Below are 25,055 nucleotides of genomic sequence, written 5' to 3'. Positions count from 1 at the left end.
AGAAGAAATTCTCGGTGAATGACGGCCGGCCCGTCAAAGTGAGAGCCGGAGAACAAAGGCGGTGCTGACTCTTTTATGAACGAAAAAAATAAGAAGAAGAAAGAAGGTATACATCTAAAAGGAAAATTTAAAAAAACCCACCACAGAAATCTAAGAAATGGTCGGGTTTCAATGGTCATTCACAGCCAGAGAGAGAGAGAGGGATCTTATATAAGGTTTCTCCAGCTGGGATTATTTGATCCTCCATTGCTTTGAAGGAAAAAAAAGGATCCTGCGCGAGTGCTATTGATTCAATTCAATTGCTGGCCATTATTGTGGCGGTGACACGGCGTCATTTGTTGGCAGAGACGCAGTCGCGTCCTCCCACACACGTTGAACGGGCGCGGAGATCCGAGTCGAAGGATCGAAACTGTCTCCGCAGGAGAATCTGATTGAGGAACAACGTATCAATACACGTCGAAAAATAGGGCACTGACAAACGATCAACGATTTCTATCTTATATAAAAAGAAAAAAAGAAATCCTTTTTTTTCCTCCATTTCCGTTGGCGGGATATAATATAAGCATGACCAACTCCGGAATTCTCAACTTCAAAATCCAGTCAAGATGACTCTCTCTGTATATATTATACCACCCACTCAAAACAGTTCACGTTTCCCTATACATATATATAACAATCTAACCAATTTAATTTTGAAAACAAAACATCTTATTAGTCTATCTAACATCCAGGAGAATTTAGTGGACTATCCCATCACGCCCTGGATGGCTGCTTATTTCCCCGTCCCCGATATGTATATGTATCTATATAGATTAGATGCATTACTCGCTTGACAGCGTAGGAGTGTTATATGGGGCCCTATATATCCTCGACGGTGTATAATACCGCCACACACAGAGCTGTAAAGAAGAAGAATAGACCCCCACCGCTTTTAACGATAGTCCCGCAAATATCTAGTCGTACTGTTTTCCCCTCCTTATACTATAACCTTATAGTTTCTTATAGTCTTAGACATTAGTTATATGTAATAGATTCCTGTGTATAGTAGTATATATCTCTCATTGGCCGCCGCTCTATCCTTATTCCTATCGGATATGTCAATCTAATCCGGCCACCATCGCCCATCGGCAAGCCGAGCTTTTTGGCCACAGTCTTTCCCTCCTACTCTTATAATGTACCTCCGGACGTATATGTTTTGATGTCGAAAAGCTGGATAATATAGATTCGAGCTCGTGTGTGTATATAGTTCTGTGAAAAATATCTGTACATAAAAAAAAAGAAGAGAGCGGGCATTCTTCCATGGTATATCCCGAAGACCCGTGTCGGGAGTCGTTGCTGGCAGGAAGGGACGGAGGGGGTGATATTGCACGGGCGGGATAATATAAAAGTGGGAGGAGCCGATGCTCCACGGTTGGTCGGAGAAGAATAAGCGGCCAAGAGAGACTAGGACATATTTACGAGCGAGCAGCAGCAGCAGTGAATGTGATTTTCCATTCGAAATGGCCAACTTTTCCTATAGAGACTAGCGCATATCCAAATATCTAACCCATCTTTACCTCCCCCCCCTTCCTCGAACCCGATTGCCGTTCACATTGGATGAGGATCGCTCCTTTCCGGACACACAGCGGATCTCCACTTCTATATGTGCTATTATGCACAGCATGGGCAAGCGGAGCTATACTATATATAATAGAGGGACTATAGGGTCTACTTTTTTTTTCTCTTCAAGTATTTTTCCTTCTTCTTCTTCTTACAAACATTTGGTTTGGATATTTAAGCGGCTTGTATATTTTGGCCAGAGCAAATAACGGCCCGACTTTGTCAGCGGAAAAGTTGCCGGAAGGCCAACAAAATACATAAACAGGGCATTATTTATGCCATCAGTTCTGTAATTCATCTTGATTTACGATTCGGTGATGGCCCAAAAGAATTGAAAAGAAGAAAGAAAAAACTCAAATTTATCCTTCCGATTGTTGGGTGGAAATATCATGCCCGTCGCGGTATATACCCAGCACAAGCAAATCCACCCAAAAAATTGGCGGATTAGAAATTACGTCAAACAAGAAAGTTATAAATATACACTACTATACTGGACTGCTGCCTCTAGAGAGGTAGTACATACATAAGTGCTGTGTGTCTAACCCAGATGATAAGAGATGAGGATTAAGGGGGTCAAGGGGATTGCAATCATAAAAGTCATTCCCTTTGTTTTTCTTTGTGAAGCTTCGGCCAACACAGACTATCTACCCAGGCTTGTTGGTCTTTTACGTCCCGTGTGTTTTCGCCTCTCGTAGGTGCGAGATCCTGAACTTGTGAGAGATGCTGGAACCCCAAGAAAAAAAATTTGCCGATGATGGGGGCGGTGGCTGTGTGTATAAACACGGTGCAAGGGCGTGTGTGTAACCAGTCCGCAACCAACTTGATATATACTCTATAGTACATCAAATGGCCCAGTTATAAAAATAGGATTCCGGCGAGAGCGCGGGTTTTCTCCGCGCACCCGACCGCCGGAGCCAGACCCAGGAATTTTTTTGCCTCCGCAAACTATCCTGCTTTTTCCTCCTCCGCATTGTTTATATATACGGGAGTTGAATTCAACTTTTTTCTCGAACAAAAAAAAAAAAAAAAAATAGGAAATGCCCACATAGTGTGTAGCCAGTAACTAACAAACGATTGTATAACATCACCGGCGGCTATAGGCAGCCCGAGAGAAGTTCTAAAAACGTTTTTGATCTCATCTCGATTCGAACCGCCGCGGCTAAACTGTTGGGGTCGAAATAGCTATTTTCAGTCATCGGGGGGCTTTTCTGGTGCTGCTGATGTTATCCACCGTGCCCAGTTGTGTTTTTGTTTTTGCGTTGCGCCATCAGCCAGTCATCACGTCTCTCACGTCGGACGGGCGGGGGTTACACACATCGCGTCTCTATTGACTAGATATCGACGCTTTGATGGCTCTGCTGGCCATCCGACAACAAGAAGAAGAAGCTTCTTTGGCTGGTCGTGTATGTATACACACACACGGAGAGAAAAGGTATATCTATCTCGCCTTTCGTGCGGGGCGGATCAAATGGGATCAATGGTTGACTTTTGTGTAGTAGGTAGTAGTAGAAGTTGAACTTTTGCTTGTGCTTGCGTGTCAGAAAGTAAGCGCGTCAAAAAACTGCCGCCGGTGCCGTCATTAAACCAACTTTAAGACGCCGACGCCACTTCTGGCATATTGATGACAACGGCCATCCAGCGCTCGTCCTCATCTTTTCCTTTTTCTTTTTTCTGGGTGCTGTGTATACCCGTTTAACTCTTCCGAATTCCCCTCGACGAGTAAATATCTAACGCACACACACCTCTCTCTTTGATTCTTCCATCGGCGCTTATACAAGCCCATCACACACACACACAGCACACACCATCAAAGAAATGACGAGATCAAGCGCCGGTTGTATCAACTTTCGAAACGGTTTCCAGCGGACCCCGCCACCTTCGTCCTATACACATGGCGGCAACGGCATCAGATCGCATTTCAAGTCATCTGCTGTTCAAGTCGGACAGAAGGTTCTCTGTTTCACGCTTGACCCGATCAACGAGACTATAGAGGAGATCAAAATGTCTCGTGCAGCCGCCAGACTTTCTGGCGTTAACGCCGAAATGTAATTTTTATTTTTTGAAATAGTATACACGGGCAAAAGTGACAAAGCTTAGCTTTGTGTATCATATCGCTCACGATTACTTTTTTTCATTTTTCCGCCCATCATCTATGTAAATATTCCTACACGGCTGTAATAATACGGGGGAGGCGATAGACAGATTGGCTGTTAGTTTTTTCCATCCATTCATTGGCTTCCGCCGGATTGTTAAATTATTCAGTCACATTACACGATCCTGAGCTCGACAAATCGGAATAAACTCAAAATTGATGTCTAATCATCCACCCCGCCCAGAGCTTCGAGTATATTCAACTACGTCAGACATTGTGACACAAAAGTTTGAAAATTATTCCGCAAAGACGAAACTTTCGAATCTAAAAATTTAATAATCAAAAGTTTTCTTTTTTTGTTTTTCTTATTCATCGACTCTCTTTATTGATTGTCAGTCTTTTCTCTTTTTGCGCCCAGCATTTCCCTCCCATATACAATAACCGGTCAGAAATTCAGAATCCTGCGTGGACTTTCTCACATCTATAACTTGGACAGCCAACCCCCGCTCCAGCTGTATGTCCTTATAACGACCTAGTTAAACAATCACAGAGAACCAAGTAACTTGGATATTATATCTAGAGGGGGACGACGACAGCCAATGTGCGTTCCGGCGCTCAAGTAAATATTCCCCGCATGATTCATTATACCGGGCCAACTTTGTCATTGCCCGGCCGCGGTGCTGGATACCTATGGTGATCAATTGATCATGCAATCCGTTTTCAATAATTGATTTGCCAATATATTTGATTATTCATCGGACGTTCCCAGCACAGCTGATCGTTAAATATCGGAAATTTGTTTGTTAGTTTTTTTGGTTACATCCATCGAATTTCTCTTACCGGAAATTGGAGCACGGATGGATGATCCAGTGTCCCGCCGCCTTCTGTCGGATGCGCTCCTTCATGAGAGCTTTCTTGCTGCCGAAGAGCTTCATGGCCAGCTTGTTGTCCGTCGGCTGGAAGAGAGCTTGAAGCTGGTTGCGGATGAACGACGGCTTGGGCTCGCCGCCCATGTTGGCCGGCCCGGGACCCGGTCCGGCTTCTTCCTTTGGCGTCCCGTACAGGCTGACGTCGTCTCCGCCGCCGGCACTGTTGCTGAAGTGAACTCTTCCGCCTCCGGCGGCGAAACTTCCGGCCGCACTTCCGCACCCGCCCACTCCGCCGCCACCACCTCCTCCACCGCCCCCGGCACTCATTTCTTTATTGTTGATAAAATTCATGTCGTCAGCGCCGGCCACCAGGTAGTCGGGCACGAACGAAGAAGTCGAGGCTTCGTCCTCTAGGGCCGTCACTAAAGAATCGGAGCAGCAGGTGCCGACTCCGCCGTAAGAGTAGCCGCCGGAAACGCCTCCGCAGCTGCCGGATCCGCCGCCGCCGTAATAGGCGTTGCTGCCCAGGTCATCGCTGCGCCCGCTATTCAGACCATAGCCCAGGAGCGGGTGCTGCTGGTGCGGATGTGGCCGTCGGTGGCGCGGACTCCTCAGTTCCTCCTCGGACGACGGGTAGCCGTTGGCCGCTGGGCCGCCGGCCAATCCGCCGTTGACGAGTCGCAGGCTGCTGGACGGCTGCTGCAATTGGCTCCTGTTGTTACCACTGCGCCGGTTGAGACTACCATACCGGGTGCATCCGCCAACTCCGCCCGTCCCACTGGTGCTGACCCGACGGACCAGATGAGGCACCGGCCCGCTCCAAGTGGCCTGATTCCTGGCCGACCAGTTGTATCCGGCCCCTTCGATGTTCTGATCCGGCTCGTCCAGCGGGTACGACAATCCCCCGGCGGCACTGGCCGACGGACGCTGGTGACTCTGCACCCACGAATACGACGGCGGCGAAGATGTCGGATGCTGATGCGGATGCGACTGCTGTCTCAGCGTTCCCACGGCCGGATGAGTCGACGGTGTGGCTGCTGCTGCTGCTGTTGCTGCTGCTCCTGCTGCTCCTGTTGTCACGGGCACTACCGAAGGTGATCCAGCTGCCGCTCGGTTGCTCTGCTCGCCACTACTGGAAGGAGTGGCACTGGCGCCTTTGCCTTTAGAAGTCACCGCCGCAACTGAGAGCTGCGGCGGACTCGGGCAACACGCAGCAGTCGACGGGTTGGCCGCCGCTGCTGTGGCGGAGGTGGTGGTGGAGGTGGTGGTGGGGTTGTTGTTGCTAGTACCCACACCGCCGCTAGGGACGCTGCTGCTGGCCAGGGTGCTCGACCCCACGATGGAAGAGGAGGAGCAGAAGGAGGAGGAAGAGGCTGCAGAAGTGGCCGCCGTCAGTCCAGCAGTGCTGCTGGTAGTCGCCGTTGCGCCGCTGCTGGATCCCACCGTCGATTTCATACCTGACGCTGTTCCTGCGGCCGCTGCTGCGGGCGTTGAACAAGTCGAAGTGCGGCCCGATGAGCCTTCGGCCACGGCGGCCAATTGAGACGGACGGGCGGCGGCGCTGCTGTAATTGACGGGATTCTGATGGCTGGCCAACGATGAAACGCTTGCCAGTTCTTTGCCCGTCGATTCCGCATTCTCTGCCATTCTGGTTCAATCCAGCAGCCGATCCGGCCAGTCCACAAGAATCTATCGTTTGTCAAACAAAGAAAGAATAAAAGGAATATAATAATATTATTATTACATAACTCTGGCGTATCTATAGGACTGCATGACCCAGTGTTATCTAACATCTAAAGAATAGATACTATAATAGTATAGAGGGTCCGTGAGAGAGCGCCAACAGTATAAAAAGAAAAAGCCAAAAAAGGGCCGGGCAGTTTGGAATAATATCGGGACGAATGACCCGCGCCCGGAATTGCATAGGTCCGTGAATCCGATCCAAAATCACAAAGCGTGGAATAAAAAAAAAGGGAAGGCAAGCGATATATATCTTTTCCCGTCTTTAATATCCCGAGAGAGAGAGACGGCCAGAAGGAATTAAATTTATCAAAAGAACTGATTACGAATGTGTCGTAAACCACCGTTGCCTATTCTTTGCTTCTTTTCTCTATACACACACACAAACGGAGTCTCGTTGAGTTTACGAGGCTGCTGGCCAGCACAACCTGGGTTATTATTATGGGGGGGAGAAAATGAATTCCAACTTGGCAAAGAGAAACTTGGCAAGCCAAAAAGCCCAAAAGCCCAGCCCAGGGCGACATTCCCAGTTTTTCCACTCTTCTCTCGAGTTGCGGTCATCTTCTTTCTCTCCGGGATGATGGCATCGTTTGAACTTTGATATTCCAGCAGCAGCGGGCTGCATGGGACACACAGTCATAGGTTGGAAGGGCTAGCGAGAGGTAAGATGGCCAGCCTTTCCCTTTTTCAAAAGGGTCAAATATCCGCCCTTTTACCTATCGGATCCTATCAAATGACTAAACTATATAGACGGGCGATGACGGAAGCTGAAGGCCGACGAACCTGATCGCCAACCCAACTGGTCGAGAGTGCTGGCCGAGACTTTTTGGCACCCGAACGCAAAATACATTGTCGCGATTCTGTTACCAACGGCCGAACTCAATTTTGTTGAGAATAATCGATCGGGGAGAGATAATACAAAAAAAACCTTGTTATATCATGTATAACCTGCTGGGATCAGCATAACCGGGTTATCAAACAACTCATTTTTAATACAAGAGAAACAGTTGCCCATCAACAGTCATCTTTCCAGAGCGGATTCGATTGTCAGTCCAATTTCGATAATAGGAAATGAAATTGGAATAATATTGAAGACGATTGTCAGTCTACCGAGACTTAATGATTTCAGCCCACACTGTTATCCCATCCGTCTTATTGGCCCGGAAATAAATAGATTGAATATCATTCCGTCCAGCTTCTCACAGCAGCACACGCACACTCACACTTCTTTTGTTATATATTCAAGATGTTGATCTTTGAAGTACATTTGAGAGTAATACGGGGGGCACATCACAGCCCAAGCAGCGGCAGTTGGGCTGTTTTACATCCCAATCCCCCGGTCTCGATTGGACAGAGTCACATTTTACCGCATCCGGAAAATATACAAATATATCCAAACGACGTCACGCAATCGCCAACTTGCAAATGAAATTCACCGTCATTCCTTATATACTGTACACATATACATAGAACACGCATAGATTGACTTAGACAGTCGAATAGCGCAATTTTTTGTTTTTATTTTCTCTCTCTCTCTCTCCGTCAACACAACGCACAGTCCAACACTCTGATTGCGACTTTTCTTTTATATCATTTGAAATTTTATTCCTCGTTCTTTTTTTTTTTCAATGCTGCGGGAGAGAGCAAGGAGCGTGAAACTCCCAAGTTGGCAGAGTCCACATCCTATTCATTTATTTGCTGCTGCTCTTTTATAGGTTTTTTTTTTGAACATTTTTCTTTCTTCCAGTTTCACTCTCGGATGAATCCAGGATCCAGCAGCAGCACTTAGAACGCTGTGTGCGAGAGCGTGACTGGACTAAGTGAGATGTTGAATAATTTATGCGTGGACAATCTATATTATAGCCGCCCGACGCCAGCACTACTGTTTGTCACATTATTCCCGTCTCGCTGGACACCTCTTGATTCTTTTGTTTCCCACTGCGATGTGGGTATTACGTACTAGGGTGGGGAGATAGGGAGCGTGATGAACGAAACAAACTATCTAAACACGCAGATACACGTATATGTATGGTATATTTGTATAGGTATTGGCAGGATTGAACTGCGTCACGTCTTGAAGCGCGCGCGCGCGGTCACTTGTTATTCTTGTTTTTTTTTAAATTTATTTTCGCTCGCGTCTTATTTTCTCTCTGATTTTTCTTGGCGGATTTTTGAAAATCTCCTGTGGGCGCGCGCTATTGTGCGTTGTTGTTGCCATTTTATCAGAGCAAAGCACAACCTTGCAGAGTCCCTATCACATATAGTATTTAGATCCTTGCGCTCCGATAGCGCTCCCATAAAGTGGTCTGCGCTACTGCGTGCTCAAGTGGCTGCCACACCAGTCGCAACAAACACAAGGAAAAAAAAACAAAAAACCAAACAAAGCAAAGCAAAATAATAATAAAAGAATCCTGAAGTCGAGACGGAACGCGGACAGTATTAACGATAACCGGCGCGGGCGGGCGCTATATAGACTCGTCAGATTTTGAGTTTTCTAAAAGCTGTTCGCCACAAGTATAGGAGCGTTGATTATTTCGACGCACAAACAGAAATGAAGGGCATTTCTGTTTGGGGTTTTTCCCCATCATATCGCGTCGGTTAGAGTTAAAACACGGAGCGTCGTCTTATATGTAGATTCCCGTGAGCAGCAGTTCTTCTTCTCTATAGCCTTTATCACGACGCCCTATTATTGTGATCACAATTAAGGATCGATCCGCGATCGACCGCGCACTCGCCTTTTTGCCTTTTTTAGGCGATGACGTCGACAGCGTGGGCAGAGACTCGCTGCCTTTATCTTTTCTTTTCTTCTTTCCCTCCCCCCTTTTACGTTCACGCAACGGCAGCGATAAAATGAAATCTCAGCATGGACTACTCCCCCCCCCCATCCGCACATCCAGACAGATTATTTAGACGCAACACGGCAAAATTAGAGTTGAGCGAATAATCCAACTAGTCGAAAAATGAATAAAAAAGAACTCCCAAAAAAACAAACAATTGAGCTTGGAATAAGATGTAATAAAAAGAATCGTATAGATAGTCATTATTCAGGAGAAACAATCGGATCTGCGCGCGCCCTATATACTATTACAGGAAGAGAATATAAGAGAAAGACGAGACGACGCGCATCTGAGTTTACAGCAGACATTTGCGCTGATTCTGTGCTGCTGTGACAGCATTAGACTTATTAGGGCAATCCCCGCTGGCATTCGCACTACACATGTCCTATATAACAGCACCAGATAGATAGATAGATAGATGTCCCTCGGCTTCAATTTCCCTCGTTTTATACTCTCGCCCTCATTATGGGCAATCCAATCGGCCGAAAAGGATCGCTTGAATCAATAGGCTTTAGATCGGCTTTGTGGGACTTGTGTCTATATAGAGCTATATAGGCGCTATTCACGTTCATCCGCCGTCGGTTTCAGTGCTGTGTGTGTGTCTCTCTCGATATTTACTAGACACAACCGGCCCTGCTGCTGCTGCTGTGCGCGCTGCTCTGTGTGTTGTACATGGCAGACATTTTATTTAGCTCTTGTCATCTTGTTATTTCCTGCCCCCATGTTTTCTCTATATTTAGGCCTATTAGATTGTTAGCTTGTTGTTCTTGTTACTATAGCTCTCAAAGGGGCTCTCTCCGATGGATTGAATGAGAAAAGCTAGAGCCGCCGCGCCCTCTGCCTTATCCGTACAAACCCGCAACTGCGTTGTATACACACACACACAGCACATACCCCAAACTTGTTCTTGTTAATACACCGGAGAGAGAGTATATAGGCTATACTTGTCCGTTCTTCTGGGAACCTACTGCCCTCATTTCCCCGCCCATTCAACCAAAATACGTAATTCCTCTTGAGAATCTTCAGTTTTCTTTTTCTTTTTCAAATTGTCTGGTTGTCTTATAAATATATCTGATTTGCACCAGCGCAACTATACAACGGGCTGGAGTTTATGAAGGCCAAGGCCAATCGCACGCCACTGCACACACTTGACATTTCGCAGAAATGCGCATCACCCACGTTAACTGATGCAATATACAAATTCTATAGGAAATGCGTCACGGGAGCATTGGCGTGAATTGCGCACGGCTTACCGGTGACGTTTCGATCTCACGCCGGTGACTTCTTACCTTTTACACAGCAGCATAGTAGAATAGATAATAATATACCCTTATTGCCATTTTGAATGGAGCACAGTCATGTCCAGTAGTTGCTGGCTTTCACGATATTCATCTGAACGGAAACACAGCGGAGAAAAGTCTCTCCACTCTTGGATAGTCCTGAATAGAATCACTAGGGTAGACAGAGCGGAGAGCATCTCTCCTGTGTGATACGCTAATAGTCGAGTCCGTCGTGTGTTACGAAATGGTCAAAAGAAGACGCTCTTTCATCTCTCTAGCTCTTACAATGTATGCTGAACATGCTGATGGAGAAAGTGAAAAGGAAATAGTCTTGCGTCACTCCTCCCGGGAATTTCATTCATAAAACAGCGTGTGAACTTTCGTCTTCCTTTGCTGCTGGATGCACACGCCCCTTTTATATTATTCACTCAAAAATCCCCCCCCCCTTCGCCCATTGTTCCGCGGCTGGATATTATTCTTTTGACGCTCTTTCGTTTCGCTTGTTTTGCCATTCCGGTGCGACGTGATGGTCCCCCGTTCATCGTGCCTACTACGTGTGTAAAGAGCAGAGTGTTATATTCAGCAGCAGCGCACATTTATAGACAGCAGTAGGTATGGATCTGGCTAAAGTGCTGCTCTTGCGTCAAAAGAATTTAACAAGAGAGAGCGACTTCAACTCCGGCGGGAATTGGGCGGAGGGGGAGTCCGGATTGAAAATGTCAATTGGCTCAACTGTCGTGTCTCACGCGCTCGCCGCTTTCATTTATTTCTCTTCTTTTCTTTTTATTTCTTGACATCGACTTGATTCACGGACACGTCGCTTTAATTATCTGATTCGGCCCCCTCAGCATCCAGCGTCCGCACGAATAGAAAAAATAAAATAAAAAAAAAATCCAAATCCAGCGGATTGCACCGCATGTTGTCAAGTGTGCAGAACCGATGGGGACAAACACACACAAGGGCCAGCAGCATCGACATAACGTGTGTTTAGACTATAAGCGAATCGCTTGTATATAAATCGAGGCCCAGTTCATTAAGGAAAAGAAATGGGAGATAAGAGAAAAAAGTTGGCGGCCAATTTATCCATCGCTATCCAGTGCCAACTATCTGCAATTAATGAGGCAAATTAAAGAAACAAGCATAGCAGCAGAGGCGATTTAATCTTCTTCTTCCAATGGGATTATTGAGTCTATTACAAGTTCGCACTATACAGTGAACAGGATTATATAATAGTACGAGATTTTTTTATTCCTTTGCGCATATTGTTTTAACGAATTTTGATTGGCTGTTCTCGTATTTATCAAGTGGGCAAAGTTTGAAACACGGCGCGAAATTCAAAGAATTTTAAAAGTTGACAAAATAAAAAAATTCGCGTCCCTCACGAGTGACGAAAGTTTTGGCCAACGGGGGGCACCACCTCTTTGATGTTTCCCAATCGATCGTGCCGAGTAGGACGGGACGGACAGAGACTGCCTAGATATATATTGCGCACAGTTGCCTATATAGGCTACATATATATAGTATAGTGTGTAGCGGGCGTAGTCTAGAGCGCAGAGCAATAGAGAAACATCCGATAGCAACAACCGACAACGTCGGCCTGTGTGTGTGTGTGTGTGTGCTGTGGGATGCCCCGGAACCGATTTACCAATATTGTCGTCAGACTCGGTCGCCCGTCGGAAACGGGATTTCGCTTTGCCGCAATTCCCCGCCCGAATATAACCGAATAATGTGTAACCTGCTGGAGGCCGGACTTAGCTGCTACTCTTGTATTTCCATTGGAAAACAGCCCAAAGTCGATGCAAACGTTTTTGGGGGGTTTACAATATTATATGTTGACGATGTACACACAGCCTAGAGCGGATGAATCTTGCGTCTATACTTAACGTCTATACATGTCTATCCAGCGGAGGCGGCGGCCATCAGCAGTATAGAAGCAGCAGGAAGCCTTGTGTCGATTAGTAGTTTTGACGTTTCGACCAGCAGCAGCAGCCTCATTAGGCGCGATGGTAATGGTCTAGTATTAGACTTACTACGTCGACAAGCATCAAATCAGGGTCCGAAGTCATTATGCAATTAGTTGTGAATGATGGGGTACGAAATACCAAAAAAAGAAAAGGAAAGAAAATATAAGCCACAAAGCCCCCGCACCAGTTTATATAGCGTTAGCCGCGCCCGCGTCTTATATTATTGGCTTATAACACACCGCCAACAAAAGGAGGGGGGGAAATCACGAAAAAGTTGATGGACGATGGCCCCGCAACAATATAATCCTGCGGGATTGATTGCGCCTATTATAAACGCGCGCTAAGAAAATGAGATTTAAATTTAAAAAAGCGCGCAACAATATGTCATCAGCCGATTCTCGGCGAAATAATTTAATGGCAAGGCAGAATCGATCTATATCATCAAGCAATTATTTAAAATAATTAAGAAATACCTAATAATAATAATAATACCGTTGGGAATGTTGACCGCGCTTGGCAGTGGTGATCAACTTTGATTAAAACATTCTTGGATTCAGATTCAACAAGGATATCCATCCGGCGCGATTATACATACGTGATCTCTATAATAAAAACATGTCAAGGGCCTATGAAAGAAAAGCAATAACGACCCAAAATCGAGTTAATTAACTGATGTGGCGCTTTATACGAGGCTCTATATATAGAATCATAGACGTTCCCCGTCGGAATACTAACAAGCGCATCTCACCAAATAGCCAAAGAAGAACATATATAAGCTCTATCGCGCTTGCTTGGTGTTGCTCTGTATATACCACCGCACACACGCATAAAGTAGGGTCTTTATCATGTTTAATTCAGGGCACATACTAGATAATATAAACGCCGACTGGATTTTTTGTCGAGAGTCTACCACTTATTCGTCTTAAGTCTTCCGCTTGCGAATAGGAATATAAGAGAGTCGGGAGACTGAAAAAAGAATTTCAGGACAAGAGCAGATGGCTGCCCAGCAGCAAATGAGCAAAGCCTATATAATATATCTGAGCTGTAAGAGGAGGGAAGCTAATATAAAGACACTAATTAAAACATCGATTGTTTTCTCAGCAAGCAAACGACAGAGCTTTGGCTGCCAAGCCTGTGCGATGCTCCGGGCCAAACTCTCTCTCCCCACTCTTTCTTCTTTTGCAATATAACTCGGCTCTCGTTCAGCAGACTCTCACCCCTCTTCTTACATTATACATGTCTAGAGGGAGTCTCCGCTTCTTCGAAAAGTTCTTATGCAACTCAACAGAGTGCAAAAGTGAAGTCCTGGAGATGAGTATACAGTCAAGGAGATGAGGTTCGCGTCCCTTTCTCATCCCAGCTGAAATGCGCTTAATTGTTTCAAGTCTTGGGATAGCCGACAATGATACATCTGCCGTGATTGCTTTTGCTGCTCCGCAAAAATAACAACAAAATCTTCTCCGGATCTCACAACGTGAGTGCCTCTATGCAGTCAAACTACAGCCTATACGGACAGACACGAATATCTAGTCGAGGCCAGCTATACAGTGATATGAGGAGAGATATTTTATATGTATAGCGCAGATTGCCAAGCCGCTCGATGCAATAATCGATACTGTCGTGACCCCGTGTTGTCAAACGGATCGACTGGGGCCGAGTGAGGTCCCATCGCGAGTCGTTTCTTTTTTTTTTCTGTTTCCCTCCAAGTTCTATAGCACACAAGATGGCAACGGACTGCGAAGAGAGGGAGAGAAAATGGTGATGGGAAAAAGTTAGAAAGATGGGAATATTCAATTGACATTTAAAAAAAGAAATTTCAAAATCAATTTCAGAAAATGAAATTCACTCAAAAATCGCAGGAGGGCGGGGGCATTTTCATTAGCGGTTGGGTTTCGTCAGCAATTATCGCCATTTCTCCCGCGGCGGAGTTTCACCTGCGGCACCACACCAGGGCGGATTCTATCTCCTTAGATCGATTGTGGAAGAGAGGCCGGCGCCGGCCCCGGCCGTCCCACCGCACATTGATCGAGAAATTGCTTGCAAAAGGAGAGAGAGCAGAGCAGAGAGGAGCCGTTTTGGCGTTCATTAGCGTCTTTGCCGGCCCTCGGGCGGTCGCGCCGGGCGCGTGCTGCGTGTCACTTGCGTCATCAGTAATTTTAATTGAGGCCGCGCTAAAGATCAATTAAGCGACTGCGGTCGACTACTGCCATCACCAAACCCCCCCACCAGAAAAAGACGCTCGTCATCGACGTCATCAAAAACTATATGCAAGTCTACATAGATCTATACATCACTGTGATACGCACAGCACATCAGTCATTTCGTGAAGGATATCAAACGCTGAGAAACGAGTCAGCCGGCTGCCCGGACAAAGTGCCGCTATATAACTGCGTGTATTATATAGGGAGGGGAAATACTAGACTAGTACTACTACTGCTGGGACTTATAATATATGGCACTGGCCGGGAGGGTTATACACGGTTCGATAATTCTTCCAGTAGCTCCTCCAGCCTACATCGTTTAGCTTTCTCGAGATTGTATATAGTGCGCGCCGTATATAGGCTACATATATGAAAAAAGTGACATCACAACTTGTGCTGCTGCTACTGCTCCACACATAATCGAAAGAAAACTCTTCTCGACAGACTATATAATCTGATGCTGAAGTGGAGATGTATATAGAAGTATAGAAGAAACTGGCCGTTCTATTGGGGTATACATACGCACAGGGTCTCTTTTAATCAGAGTCTTGGCGGACGACACAACTGGATACATACAAGGCCGTCTACATCATGTGTGTAGGCGGATGGAGAGACAGAAACGCGAGCGAGCATGACTGGACTAATCGATGATTATACCCGAGTCACTTCAAGGGCCGATGCGTTTGTAATCAGCCCTTTGATTGTCGACGAATATATTATATCAGAGCTGCTGGCTGGCTGGCTATAGCTGGTTGTAGCTGCTGAAGGTGTGCATAACATCTGGCGTCGCACCATCACGATAGGAGACGAGATGAGTATCTCCTCTTCAAGATCATCCAATCATGCAGAGCGCGTCAAAAACATCACGAGGGGCTGCTCGTCTTTCATTGTCAGCATGTCGCTCGCTCTCGTCCCTCTATGGACTTGGCCCTGTCCACTTCGTGACTGTGGTTCCAGCCACTCGATTTCACACGGAGTAAACAATAAAAAAAAAAGCGCAAGAATAGGAGGGAAGGAGGGGGAGAAATCTTTAAAATTTGATTCTTTTTTTTGTTTAAATATTTTTCACGAGTTTATCGACCCCCCTTTTTTCGTTTCAACGGGGTGGGTTCGGAAGGTTGGAACGCTTGATCGAATAAATACAGCCGCGCCCACTTTAGACCGTCAAGTCCCGCAGCGCAACGTCGTCGGGTGCTGCTGGGGGGTGCTGGGTGGGTGGGAGTAGCTATATAGTCCGTATATACTACTAGCTATAGTTCTTGTCGCCCAACACACACAAAAACCCACCCGCCCGTCTCTCGTTTGTCATCACTCTTGTTCAAACTGCTATTATATGGCCGCCGAGCTACATGTATATATATAGTACACAGCGATGTTATTTTTTCTTACTCTTTTCATTTTATAAGAGACTCGTCTAGATTCTCTCGACTCTTATGGGCAAACTATATTTATATTACTGCGTGCATATTATAGCTTTGCTTCTCTTAGATCAATATATATAGATGCCAACATCTATCGCTAGATATACTCTAGACAAAAGAAAACAAATGCCGTCGTCCTGGATCCTGGATCCTATATTGGATCGGATGGACCTGAGATCCCCTCTTATGTCTACTTATTCTCGAAAAGAATCTACGATTACAGCCTCGCAGAGAATAGGAAGAAGAAGAAGAAGAGGAAGAAAGAGAAAAGTTATTAGACAAGGGCCATCGAGAATGCGCGGCTCTTGACAGAAATGATCATCGGCTATTATAAAAATCTCTCGTCTATTGTATAGCGCCTGTATATAGAAGGTAAGTTGATTGCATTCTTGTGTAAATAATATGATAGCGGAAGGCGGAAGCGAATCCATCTTTCGGCGACCCCCTTGCATGTCACGACCACTGTACAAACAATTAGCGCCCAGTGTATCGTATTTTTAGAAAGGGACCCCGCGATTAATCTAGATCGCATTTCTCTCCATCATTTTTCTTTTCTTTTTTCCCGGTTATTAGTTCACATCATTTGTTGACACGGCGTAGATAGATTGGCCTGCTGTTGACAGTTGAAATGTCTTAATCGCCATTGATTTCACGTATGTTAATATAGCTAAAGGGCCCAGCGTATTATTATTATCATAGCCGGTATATAAAGATCTAACCAGCGAAGTCGAGATAGATTTGATAGAGGTTGATCTCTAAACGCTGGCCTTCCGCGTCCGATATCGACAACGTCCCACGCAATCGATCACGGCCCATCGTTTGATTCCCCCGCGTTTATTGTGCTGAGTTTTCATTCATTGATGAGGCAACTCTGGTCACGTCCCGCCTTTTCTCTCCTTTCCCCCCAATGTTTCTAGGCTTTTGATTGCGCCCACTGTTGATCGGCACGTTCCTATCTGTACACAGATAGCAGCTCGTTACGAATTTTTCTATAAGACAATACCGGACTGAAATGAATGATTTCACCATGGCGAGGGAACAGAAAAAATAAAATCAAATAAAGAATCAAATCACGACAAAAGTGAATTAAAGATTTCCACATAGTTTTTCTTATTTCTTCCTTTCGACACGATTTCTTTTATAGACAAAAGACCCACGTAGAGACGTGTGTGTGTGTGTGTGTGTTCCAGTAGAATATAATTTCTTGTTTTTAAATATAGTATTCGCTCCGGAATGTTGTTGTTGTTGCTGGCTTTTCTGCTGGTGATATTACGGCAAAGATACGATTATTGCATGATACGGTTGTGCGACTCTTGCCGCACTTCACCCGCCCATCACTTCCCGCTACGCTGAGTTTTTTACTGTTTCATGTCTGCAGTTAAATCGTATAACTTTTTCCTTTTTTCTTCTACATTTTTCTTTTTTCCTTTTTCTGTTTTTTTTTTGAAAGGGCGGAGACGAAAACAAAACAAAAAACCGGGAGGAGGGGGGGAGGGACAGGCTTGCATGTTAATGAATTCGAGTCTAAGAGCGCTAGACATTTGCTGCCAGCGCTTGCGACACAACCAACAAGAATGTAGAAGCAATTCGCGGAACTCTATCAAAGCAGCAACTGATTCTATATTACGCAGTTATATAGAGTTTCCAAACTATGATAGCATATAAAATGATTGTCTAAGCCATCAAGCCTACACACACACACACACGTGAAATTCCTATTTTTGTCCAGATTTTACGACGTGTACTACGTATAGAGAAGGGCTTGTGCTTCTGGACTAACTGGTTGACACCGTCGCTATGGCGACAGCTCTTCCAGTTCAACTATGAGTATACGTTACAATATTCATAAGTTTAGCATACCTGCTGAATAATACCACCAACTTTTTCAAGTGATTGAATACACATCATATGCATAAAATTGTTCTTGATCGAAAGCATCTTTTCTTTTCTTATTTACCATCCAATCGATTTCCCATCTGCTGTGTTATTATGTATGTATATAGTTAGACACGATTTGATCCATCTGCTACATCGATTGATTTCTTCTTAAGAAACTTTTTTTCGGTCTGGGGCCGGGAAAGACTGGCGACTCCGCCGATTGGAAGAAAAAGAAGAAGAAAAAAAAGGGAAGAAATGTGTAGTACTTGATCGTTTTCAGCTTGGATTTTCGCCATCTCCTTCCTTTTTCCTTTCCATGTTGCTGTGCGCCACGTGTAAGCTTATTGATTTGATTGTCGTATACCCCCCCACCCACTCCTTTCTGGGGGCTGTCATTCGTCAGAATCGAGACTTAACTTTTAGAATACAAGAGGACAACTAAAAGTAAAAGTAAATCCTCTATTACGTTTTTGTTTTGTTTTGTTTTTTAAAAATAAAAGACTCGACTAGAAAAATAAAAGGTCGAATGGCTGGGCTATACAAGATTGGACGGTATTTATTCTTTATATGAACGGCCGCAGTAAAAAATAAAATGCCAGTAGGGTAGGTTCGGAAATAAATCAAAGAGTAGTAATAAGTATATCTATGCATACGTATAATAATAATATTGCGCTCCCCTTTTCTTTTATTATTATTATTTTTTCGTCAGGAAAAATTCCAAGCTACCGACTTCCCTGGGAGAGATGGGAGCGGCTTATTATTTAGGTTGCTGCTGCTGGGAGAAACGGCCGGAGTTGGTAAACGCGCAATACCTCAACGTCGTCTCAGGCCGAGATCTAGCCAAAGGCCTGTACAGCTGTGTGTGCATATAAATATGGCGCATCCATATATGACCTTATGGACGAAAGAAAAAAAAAATGTAAAGCGGAGGGGGGCGCAAGTCTCTCTGTGTGTGTGTAGACGCGTAATAGCTGCTGATATAACGACAGTTCACAGCATATAGAGTGAGAAATAGCAAACAGAAAGATGGGAAAAGCAACGGCTGCGTATTATTATTGCGCTATCAAAATCCGCCATGTTTTCCCCGGCCGTCATTTTTTTAACGGCCCCGGCTATAAATAGTACGACGGCCCACATTTTGTGTCTACACTCTACACACACCGTCGGTGTAATACAACGAGACGGACGAGTTCATTTGCATGCCACCCACGCAATAGATGAACCATCAAAGTTGATGGCGCTCAATTTTTGTGTGGAAAAGTTTGATCGCCATTTTATAAAGCCCGCGCCATCAATCACAGAGGCGATAGCCAAACGACGGTTGTATCGTCATTGGTCTGGACATTTTCGCTAACTAACATCGAGGGATTCGTGAGCCGGGGGGCTGTTCGGGAGAGGGGAAGGGAGTCGATCACGATCGAAACCGAACGAGAGCGATGAGAATATGAGCCGAGCCAGTCACAGCAGAACCTGTTGGGGGGCATTAAAAAAAAAACGGATCCAGCCATAGGGTCCTCCTCCTGAGCCTCCTGAGCCCCACCCAACTCCACCCAATGACGTCTCTGTTTCTTTGCCGCCGCCGCTGCTGCGCTCCTTTTTGATTTTATTTTTTCCCTTACGTTTCCTCAAACACACAACAACAACAACAACGCCACCAGCAGAGAAAGGAGCGGATGGATTGATGATGACGTCAGCCGCTGTGCACTGATGCACAAACCCCCCCGTATATAACTTATAATACGCATCGACTCTCCAGCACAGGTTTCTCTGCTGGGGCCTCAAACTTTTTGGAACCCCAGCGTTCTTCGACTAACATCCATCAGCATCACCGGTAGAAATTATACATGGCGCTCGTCTTAAACATTGAACTCTACTCAGCACCATCTTGGCATCCAAAGTTGGAAGACCTTGCCGACGGCTCGGCTTGGGCTCTTATATATATATCCCCCATCCGCGTCATGTTGTGTATACATACGTACGTACGTACACGTATATAGGATCTATTGTATATACACACACCACTTTACTGGGTCTCCTATATTTATATATACGTGACTGGCCGAATAGGCTATGTATACATCTTTTTTTCTTGATATATTTTTGTTCTTTTCAGATTTTTTTTTTTTTTTGAAACATTTTAGATTTCCCGCTTCCGGACATTAGTACGCCGTGAACACATATAAGAGACGGAGGGGGGGGGGGGAAAGGAAATGATTCCGCCTTTTCCGTCCGATTTATAGCCTCGATCGATGGGCAAGATATTTCTCACTTTCCAGCTGGTCGATCGACAGTTTTGTGGAGGAGAGACGAGAGAAGGGAAAGGAAAAAAAAAATGTCATCAACGGATATGTACGACGACAGAGTCAAGTCGACTCGGCCATTATCGCTCAAGGAAATGGACATTTACGCTCGGCTGGTTTGGTGTCTATCGCGCGTACACGCGCGGAGACACGCGCGGAATGGCCGGCTTAATAACTCGATCAGGTCGCCGCCATTATATAATATATCCTCGATCTTATAATGCCATTCGTGAACATATTTGCCATTTCGCTTGTCCTGTCATCATCCTATCGGTGAAGTTGTGCGGCTCATTTTCTCTGATGCTGCAAAGGCGTCTAATATAGGCCACCTTATTATACACATCAGTTTGCGCATATTTTAATAAATCAAGTTGCCCTAGGCTGGTCTCCTCCTGAAGAATATCACCGACAAACTGTGCAGCAGCAGGGAGTTTCGCTGCTGCTGCACGGTGTAATAAACATGTCACGGAATTTGAAAAGATCAAACGAAAGGTCGATCATGTATATGTAAGCTCACGGCGCTTTTCCAACCTTTGACTTATTTCGCTATGTATAAAAGGTCTCAACTTTTGCCGCGCTGGGCTGCCTCTGCTGCTCCTGCCAACCAAACAAAAACGCTTTCAAAAGTTGAGCGGGTTAACTTTAATATTATCGCTCCCACCTTTTCCACGCGCTCTATTTCAAAACACATTATTTCTTGATTATATTGTAAATTAATATCACAAATGCACAAGTACATATAATTGATAATTCGTGAAATAATGAGAGTAGCGCAAATTCAATCAGAAAAGAAAAAAAGAAAAAGAAAAAGAAAAAAGCTTTTCAGTGTACAAACTATACATTTTCTGCTGTGTTTTTGGTCCCTGATGTATATGATGTAAGCTGGAAAACTTTGTCGTTATACGTAGTTAGCTGATGCGCGGTCGCTGGAGCGGTTCCAGCTGCTTTGCGCCGTGTCTGCCCCAGTTTTCTTTCATAGGCTCACGCATCCCAGACGGAGAGGGGGGGAACGTACTTTGTTGTACTCTGTACTAGATAAAGGACTATATAACCCTTGGCTATATAACACGCACGTCTAGCCGGGGCTCCGGCTCCCCCCATCGTTGTCGTGCGTATTGGCTGCGCTGCTCGCGGTAGTACCTCATATTTCACTCTATCTATCCTCCGCACTTGTAGTAGTGTAGTCTCTTCTTATTTTTTTTTCTCCCATCCTATACACGTCTATACCCCGGCATATAAACCTATAGTTATATATCCGTATATGTGTATAACTTTGGCTGTTTTTGTCCCGGCCGTATCCGCACTCGAGGAAGAATTTTTTTTGTTTGAAACGGAGCGGGAATATTATAGGGCCAGCTGTAAATATCGGCCCTTTCGGTACTGTCCCACGCTCTCTATAGCTCGGTCTAGTCTATTGATATTAGATAGGCTGAGATGGTCCGTCCTCGGTTCTTTTGTTTGTTTGGTCTCTCTACCGTAGTTTTAAGGATCTTGCCGGACCAGTTTGAATGGAAAAAAAAGGAAAGAAAAAAAAACGGCCGAGCGCAATCAACTGATTTGACGGGCCGGCCGCCACCAAAATAGCCTCAACCTTCTTGACATCCGGTCCGGCCCTGTGTATAGCCTCTGAGCTATTTCTTATTGTTACGTCGACGAGTGCTGCTGCTTGTCTTGCTGGAGCTATTCTTCTTCTATTGCTTTGTGTGTGTAGACTACATCTTCGCAGTTAGATGCTCTATGCTGCTATGCTCATCCCTGGACACACTCTTCTGATGAACCTGACCTCTTCTCAAGAGTCCGACATATTCTCATTTCTTCGTGACTTCCAGCCAAATCATTCTTCTTCTTCTTCTTCTCTTGTGTGCACATATATAGCCTACAGCCTACTACTAGCTACCACCCAGCAACTGGGTGAAGCGGCAGATATCTGCAGCACCGCCTCATCATAATTGATAACGTTTCGAGATGAGGAACGCTCCTGAGCAGTTCTCAGACGACGATCTGTGCTGTTGCTAGACGAATCACCAAGGTTCTCGCGTTTCATCATCTTCACCTTGGTGGGGCTTTTCTCCCGAACGGTAGACGAGCAGCAGATCAAATCAACCGTCATTATCATCTTTCCAGCACAGACTATATTATAGGCAGCAGCAGCCAAATAAAAAAACAACTCCTCCACATATATATAACCTGGGCCGGGAAAAGTTGATTCGATTTTCTTTTTCTATATCTAGCTCCTTTTTGCTGATTTGTCATAGCTATATAACTGCTATTATAAACAGCAGTGAACGGTATGTTCATACTGCTCTCGTCAAAGGCCGGAAACCAATAAAGTCCCAGCACAACCATCTCGAGATGTAGCACTTTTATTTTGGAAAAGAAAAACATCTAAATTTTCATTATGGTACATGTGGGCTGTCCCTAGCGATACGACGGAGGGGTGCAATGGTGCATGGCACTTCTTGATTCTTTTTAAGATTATTTTCCCTTCGCATTTCTCTCGTTTTTTGTTTCTTTTGCAAAGAGAATTTGATTAGCGTTTTTCAATGTTAGGCAAGCGCGTGTAGCGCAGGAATAAGGTCCTCAACAATGGCCAGCAACAGACTGGACCCTTAAAATATCGTATAGGGTCAAAGATGAGGTAAACATTCGACTTACGCTGATGTGTCAAGTTGGAAATAGATTCGGTGGTCAATCAGCAGGCGAAAAGATGACGAACTCTGCGCTGCTGCTGCTGCTGCTGCGTATAGTTGTGTGATGTTTATGAAGGGTTGAGCAGGATCCCCGCAGGTTATGTTTACGTCATGGTGGCGGGATATATTCAGCGCACAACGCAACAACAACACACAGCACAGACACCTGGCGTCGAAATAAATACGGTGGGGCTGATGCGGACCCTGGACTGGACTGGGCTATTAGAGCGTCGTGATAGAGAGCAGCCAATCGGTCAATGGCCAGCGCACTCTCCAAACAGCGCGCACAAGTTGGCCAACCGCTGGTCACAACACTCTCACTCACAATGTATGTCTTTCGGCCTCCCGCTGATGTGTCTGCTGCTCTTCTTCCCTTTTGCCAAAAAGACTGGCCGGCAGGAAAATAACAATTGAAGATGGGCCTATTGGACGTACATCTAAGAAATGGGCTGGAAATAAAAGGAGTTTGAAAGCACCGCCGCACACACACAAACACTGAACGAACGAAAAATCGTCAGCACACGATTGAAAGCGAATTTCTTATTTTTCCGCTTTTCTTAGGTGGAAGTCGGATGGAGGATCGTTAAATAAATACTTCGGGGGCGGAGGGGAGTCTAAGACAACAACAACAACAAACCGGAAGCAGCGAGAGAGAGAACAAAGTGCTGGGAAGAAAAGAAGGAAGCAGCAGGAGCAGAACAAGTGTTGTTGTTGTTGTTGTTGTTGTGCTGCTGTCCTGGCCAGTCGATAAATAAGTGGTCGAGTTTGTTCACGAGTGATTTGATGCCCCAAAAAACAACCCACACCGAAGAGCTGCGAGCAGGCGGTAATTTAGCGACGAGGGAGGTACAGGAGCGAGCAGACGAGGGACGAAGAAGAAGAGAGAGCTTGACGGGCTTGGTACTTGCCGCACCAAGGCCCCGACATCGTCTAAAAGTTCCGCTTACAGGACGCACAGAGAAGAAGAAGAAGACGAAGAAGAGAAGACTCAACCGCTGTGCTGAGGGACTGGTGTGAGCGCGGGACCAGCAGCAGCAGCAGCCGCGTCAGGGCGGAGAGCAGCAAAGCAAGAGAGCGAAGGGAAAGGACTTGAGCCGCGCCGGGGCCCATCTGCTGGCTGGCGCGTGTATACCAGTATGGCTCTTCTAAGTCTGATGTATATACGCTATATAGCGTACGCGGATGGACGAATGGGATAGGAGCAGCTAAAGAGGAGGTGGTGGCGACGGGATCGACTCGCCGAGGGGTTGGAACACAACAGAACCCAGCACATCACGCACACGCATCACGACAGGGTTTCCGTCCTACCAACACAGCACGCGTATGTGTACATGCCCAGCCGTCTGCTGGTCGCCCATCTGTCAATCTGTACAAGTCCTCTCTCTCTTTTGCGGTAATTTGATTAAAAGAAAAGGGGAGGGGAAATCAAGTAGAAAAGTCTCAAATATATCAAATGGGAAAAAGTGTTGCGCATTGCCTATATTCTCAATCTCAAGTGGTCCATCAGCATTCACAGGATTCTATATGTACGTACCCAAAAGGTTTAATGGCCGGGAAAGACAAAAGAATATGCCTTCCTCCCTCCTTCCCCCCTCAAAAAAAAAAAAAAAAATAATAACAGCCAACCGCACTTGAAGATAGATATAGAGAGAGAGATGAGAGCGCGTGCCGGCTTTTTTCTATGTTGTATATTTTTTTCCGCTTTCGTTTTCTTATTTCCTTCAGCTCTTTATTGCACTTCTGGTTATATTTATTTCTCTCCTTTGCGTCTTTTCTTATTGCCCGCCTTTCTTCTTCTTCTTCTTCTCTACCAGTTGGATACCGTTGTCTGTGTGTCTGTGTCTATAGTGCACCAGTATAGTGTAGATATGTGCTGCTGTATACAACTCTTCTTGGTCTGCGCTGGATGGACTTTAGCCACTTTCCAACCAGCGAAAAAAAGTAGAAAAAAAAAGTAAAAGCAAAATTACACTTTAAAATTATATGGAATTCTTTTTATTCTCTGCCGATGCCGGGCGAACATATTTGAACGTGTTGGACTCTGTTCAGACCAGCGCTTTGGGATTGGAAGCCGATAATAAACAAGACGAATGTGCAAAAATGAACAATCACGCGCGCCTTTCCAAACCATTATCAACTCGATGGCGCGGAATGGATTGGCTCACACATCTCGCCCGCGTATAT

The 25,055-nt window shown here is 45.4% G+C and overlaps 1 protein-coding gene across 1 annotated transcript in view; it reads right to left on the bottom strand.

Moving 5' to 3' along the window:
* The window catches only part of LOC124336252 (potassium/sodium hyperpolarization-activated cyclic nucleotide-gated channel 4-like), a 39,329-nt gene extending 14,907 nt beyond the window's left edge, over positions 1-24,422 (bottom strand). The window contains exons 1-2 of the mRNA XM_046790023.1: positions 22,837-24,422; positions 4,532-6,249 (exon numbers count right to left, since the gene is read on the bottom strand). Of these exons, the coding sequence (XP_046645979.1) occupies positions 4,532-6,207 (1,676 nt within the window). The 5' untranslated portion in view covers positions 6,208-6,249; positions 22,837-24,422. The remainder of the gene's footprint in view (positions 1-4,531; positions 6,250-22,836) is intronic.
* Between the last annotated feature and the right edge of the window lie 633 nt (positions 24,423-25,055).

This window comes from Daphnia pulicaria, chromosome 1 (assembly GCF_021234035.1).
Source record: "Daphnia pulicaria isolate SC F1-1A chromosome 1, SC_F0-13Bv2, whole genome shotgun sequence".
In the NCBI taxonomy this organism is placed as follows: domain Eukaryota; kingdom Metazoa; phylum Arthropoda; class Branchiopoda; order Diplostraca; family Daphniidae; genus Daphnia; species Daphnia pulicaria.
Note: the sequence above shows the minus strand (reverse complement) of the source record. Positions and strands in the feature narration are given on the sequence as shown.